This window comes from Zingiber officinale, chromosome 8A (assembly GCF_018446385.1).
Source record: "Zingiber officinale cultivar Zhangliang chromosome 8A, Zo_v1.1, whole genome shotgun sequence".
In the NCBI taxonomy this organism is placed as follows: domain Eukaryota; kingdom Viridiplantae; phylum Streptophyta; class Magnoliopsida; order Zingiberales; family Zingiberaceae; genus Zingiber; species Zingiber officinale.
This window is the reverse complement of record NC_056000.1, coordinates 27424549-27429722: the sequence shown is the minus strand read 5'-3', so window position 1 is coordinate 27429722 and position 5174 is coordinate 27424549. Positions and strand designations below refer to the sequence as shown.

The 5174-nt window shown below is 36.9% G+C and overlaps 1 protein-coding gene across 1 annotated transcript; it reads right to left on the bottom strand.

The window, feature by feature from the left end:
* Positions 1-284: 284 nt before the first annotated feature.
* LOC122008159 (GTPase activating protein 1-like) lies at positions 285-1896 on the bottom strand. Its single transcript, XM_042563774.1, has 3 exons — positions 1631-1896; positions 1010-1105; positions 285-749 (listed from the first exon to the last, which is right to left on the bottom strand). Exons 1-3 carry the CDS (start codon positions 1742-1744, stop codon positions 459-461), a joined length of 501 nt encoding a protein of 166 aa, XP_042419708.1. The 5' UTR covers positions 1745-1896; the 3' UTR covers positions 285-458.
* Positions 1897-5174: the final 3278 nt, after the last annotated feature.

The window sequence follows — 5174 nt, the reverse complement described above, 5'->3', positions numbered from 1 at the left end:
GAGTGTACTATCCTATTCGATTCTAGGCCAACATAAAATAGTTATTCATATATCTATTATTCAATTAAATGTTTAGGAAAAATAATTTTTCAACAAAGTTGGAGAATGCGTTGGTTGATGGCAGACAACTCGAAATTCGAACCGACATCTCAAAAGGTAATGGTCATCATTCATAGCTCGTCTACTGACTGGAGGAGGACCCAGAGTAATACAAATACAGTGCACAGTGTTCGGGAAGCACAAGGAGGACCTATGCATCCCCGTGAAGGGAGAGATGAATCAGATAATCAAAATCCAGTAGGGTTCATGCCTTTTGTTGTATTTCTGAAGTGTATCAAAATACTGCTAACTATATCACAGCCCTGTTCTTAGACTACAAATGCCACAAAGCGTCTCTATTTCTAGTATTATCTATGCTACGAAATTCGAGGTTTTTGTAAGAGAAACGTAAAGCGAGATCACAGATCCCTGGAGCTTTGAGTGCTGACCCAGCGCAGCTTGAGCTCCACTTCACCACGTTCAACATCTCTGAGTCGGAGGATAAGATCTTGAAACACTTCGCCATCTGACCAGTAGACACGACTCACCTCGGCTAAGCAGTTTTTCCTACAGGGCGTCACCGTAGTAATTATGGTGCCATTCGGCAGACCTTCCAACTTCATCTTCACGGCCTCCACTAGCATGCGTATGTCAAATTCTGCGCGGCCCATGGGATCGTCTAGGCTAAATGTGTCCTTGTCGAACACTTCCTGCAAATCGCCAAGGGAGAGTCAGTAACCTTCAGCTAGGACACTGATTGAGAAGTATACTTTCGTTTGCTAATTGGGGAAAAAAAATAAAGGGTCCCAAGATTTAAGCTACCTCAAAATTGTCAATTCAAGGTTATGATTTAAATAAATATATTACTAGGTTTCAAGGTTACGATTGCCGACTGTTGTGTCCGAATTGTTTAGTTTCTGGCATCTGAAAATTGCTAATGTAGATGGGAGTATATTTCAAATTAGCTTACCAGTCTCACTGGAAGGTTAGGATCTTCAACAGAAAGCGTCAGTTCTTCGTTCCAAACAGGATTGGTATTTCGCCTTACTACTCGAGTCTTCAATTTCTGCAACGACAAAAAAAATAATGAAGAAAAGACCAAGGAAAATGAAGCAACAACGAGTGAAGCATCAAGCATGAAGATAGCAATTTTTTTTTTCAAAGGATCAAAAGCATATTCACCGAATGATGGGATTGGTGATGAACAAAACAAGATCTGACAGCACTAGAATGGTTATATTGGGCGAAACAACAAATCAAACACAACGTTTATTGCAATCAATCAGTCTGGCAAAATGGAAATCATGTGATCGGATTTAGAACGCTATGAAGAATACATGAGCAACTTTCCGCGCATCAAATAGCAGAACAATAACTAACACTTCCAGTCTTCCAGATGGAAGAGAATTTGCTAAATCTTTCTCAAGTTTAACACATCTACTGGCAAAATCAGAGAGAGAGAGAGAGAGAGAGAGAGAGAGAGAGAGAGAAGGGCAACTCTGTCTTGCTCTTTATCACTAACATCTAAAGGTCATGACGAAATCAAGCTTCGATGAGGAAAGAAATGGGGCAAAGGGAGGCGATCGCGAACCTGCTTGCCCATCTTGACGATGACGTAGGGATCGCTGCTCCAAAAGTCTCGTACGGCGAGGTTAAACCCTCGCTGCACCTTCACCTTGAGGAGGCCGAGCATTTCCGGCACCATCGCTTGCAGAACCGAGGTAGGACTGGCCGATCGCCTAGCGAAGGCAGATAAGAGGAACCGAGTAGAATCAGTGGGGCGAACTAGAAGAGTCCAGAAGAGAATGAGTACCGAGGAGAGAGCGAGCTGGTACTAATATTTAGCGGTCGTCATTTTCGATTACCATTTACCGGTGGCGTAGGATGGCATACTGGAGACTGGAAGGTTCGATTTTTACGCGGTGAGCGTAACCCTGAGCCGTAGCCAGTTGTAATGGTACCAAAGAAACAACGCGGAGACATGAAAAGCACCGGTAAGTCGTGCCAGGCATTTATTACAAAAGTATTTATTTAAAATATAGAGAGAAAACAAAAAATTACTATTCTGCGGTGCGTTCTCCATTTTGGTTGCAGCAATCACGGAATGAGCGTGTCTAGACGTCTGAAAAGTAAGAGCACAAAACAAGGGTCAAAATTATAAACAAAAAATTGCGAAAATATTAACTTTCTCAGTAATTTTGCGAAAGGTTCCTTAATTACTGCTGCCGTTTTGCCGAGGGAAGGCGATGCCGTGGCGGGTCCACAACACGGATGTTTTGTGCCTTCTCATCTCAAGAAAAGTCTCATTTTCTGACCTGTGATTTCTAAAACAGGATTCTGATCAAATCAGAATGACACCTTTTATTTTTTATTTTTTTGTTATTTTCACATCTAAGGGCATTTAAAATAACGATAAAATAGAGAAAAATCCCGAATGACAATTTAAATTTTGCATGTAATCTCCACTAATAAAAAATTTTATTTCCACTCTCTGCATGTAAAGTTTTATTTGCTTCAACTCCCTCATGTAAATATTGTGACCTAATTGCCCCTCAGATTTTTAGGTACAAAAGGTCCAAAAATGAGTATAATTCCTCTTAAATTCAGCATTTTACATTAGAATTGAGTATATTTTCTATTAAATTGAGTATAATTCCTCTTAAATTCAGCACCATGTAAAAAGAAAATCTAGTATATTTTCTATCTAATTAAGTATCATTTAAAGAAAATCTAGTATATTTTTTATTCAATTGAGTATCATTTAAATAAAATCTAGTATATTTGAGTATATTTTCTATTAAAATTGCCCTTCATATTTTTTAGGTATAAATAATCTAAAAATGAGTATAATTCCTATTAAATTCAGCATTTTAAACTAGAATCGAGTATATTTTTTATTTAATTGAGTACGATTTGTTTCCTATTTAATATAATTCCTCCTAAATTCAGTACCATTTGAAAAAAATCTAGTATATTTTTTATCCAATTGAGTATCATTTAAAGAAAATCTAGTATATTTTCCATCCAATTGAGTATCATTTAAAGAAAATCTAGTGTATTTTCCATCCAATTGAGGTGGAAAAAGAATCGTACTCAATTTGATAGAAAATATACTAAATTCTAGTTTAATGTACTGATTTTAAGAGGATTTATACTCATTTTAAAACTTTTTATACTTAAAATATCAAGAGCAATTAGGTAAGTATATTAGACTAGGAAGTGAAAACAAAGAATTTTACCAATGGGGAGTGCATGCAAAGTTGTATTTGTCAATGGGGACTGCATGTAAATTTTTCCAAATAAAATGACGTCTAGTAGTATTATTATTAATCTAGTAGTATTATATTGGTTAATTATATAATTGATAAGGCAAATAACGTTGGTACATGAAGTTGGATCAAAGTTAAGAAAATTAGGTGGCATGGCGGTCGAGAGAAATTTGTTCACATCCTAACAATTATAGCAATAGTTATTATTATAATGTATAATTGTTATGGTCAACTAAAGAGGTTATTATAATTATGAATACAAGTGTTTGTTGAAAAAAGCGCAATTAAATGCACAAAGATAATAAACTGGGGCATCCCTCAAACCACTGGCTTCCTACTTGCCACTAAACCTACTGTAAGCTCAACCAAACCAATAAATAACAACACAATGCCTCCAACTTGATCTAATACACAAGATTTTTTTTTTTTTAATTGTCAACTTAATTAAATTTGTTCACATCCTAACAATTACAGCAATAGTTATTATACACATGAAATTATAGTCACAATGATTGATACGGTCAATAAAATAGGATCATGAAGTTAGGATCGAAGTTAAGAAAATGGGTTGATATGTCGGTCAAAGTTAAGGAAAGATTAACACTTAGGGTTAGTATGGTCACATGGCTCAGTCGAATAGTCCAGTCGATCAGACCTTTTGTCCGATCGAATTCCGAGTCCCCCGGCTTAATGGAAACCCGAGTCGTCTTAGTTCAATTCAAAATCAAATCCTCTTGGTCTGACTGAATATACTAGACATATAGCTCGGTCGAACTCCTTGTCCGAGTGGATGCCAAGTCCTCAAAGAGGCCAAGTCTTGTCAGCATTCGTTAGCCAACCTGACCCCGTCCGAGAACGAGGTTCGACCAGACGTTAGAGGGGACTTCGTCGACCTACCATTAAAGCGTATTAATGGTCTATCAACTCAACGACCTAATATTTCTTTTTGACGTTTTGTGCAACCATTGATAGAAAATCAAGTGAGTATGCCCTGGGCAATAAGTATGACAGAAGCTTTTACCCAGTAAAGCATAGAAATGATGGATCTATTTTTGGAAAGACTACCGTGTGTCAAATTAGTTGATCCTATTTTGGAAATACATTGATATTCGTATAAAGAGAAAATAATATTATATAAGGGATCTCCACTTACAGGCTCAAGTTGTTAAATTATATAGTTATTTGTCTATAGCTTTTAGGGTAATTTGGACTTTTTCCCTTTTTTATAGAGTTTAGAATTTCTTAACTTAACTATATAAGACCTTATACTATGCATCGATTTTAAGATCTAATAATATGATTAATTTTTTCCTTCTCTTAATTTCTATATGGTATCAAAACGGTTCTCCTTCTCTAACCTAATTTTTTTCTACCGCCCCCTATTATTGCTTCCTGTTACCGCTATCATCTCCTACTGCTGCTATTGATTTCGGTGCCAACATCTATTTTCTATCCTGTTGCTGTTGATTTCGGCGCCGACATCTATTTTCTGTCGATTTCGGCACCGACGTCCTGTCCTACCAATTTCGGTACCGACATTATTTTTTGCCGATTTCGGCATCGACGTCCTGTGCTGTCAATTTCGACGCCAATGCTTTTTTCTACCGATTTCGGTGCCGAAGCCCTATGTTGTCGATTTCGGCACTGATGTTCTTTTCTACTGATTTTAACACTGACGTCTTGTGCTACTGATTTCTACATTTGACATCCTTTTCTATCTCAGATTCTTTGTGTGACCATGGGTCGTTCTGACATTAGTTTTTGAGGATCATACAAATGTGTATCCTTACAGTTTGGTTATTTTGATAATTATTCATTTTGTCATCATGCCTAGTCATACAAATGCTTCATGGAAATCTGAATCAT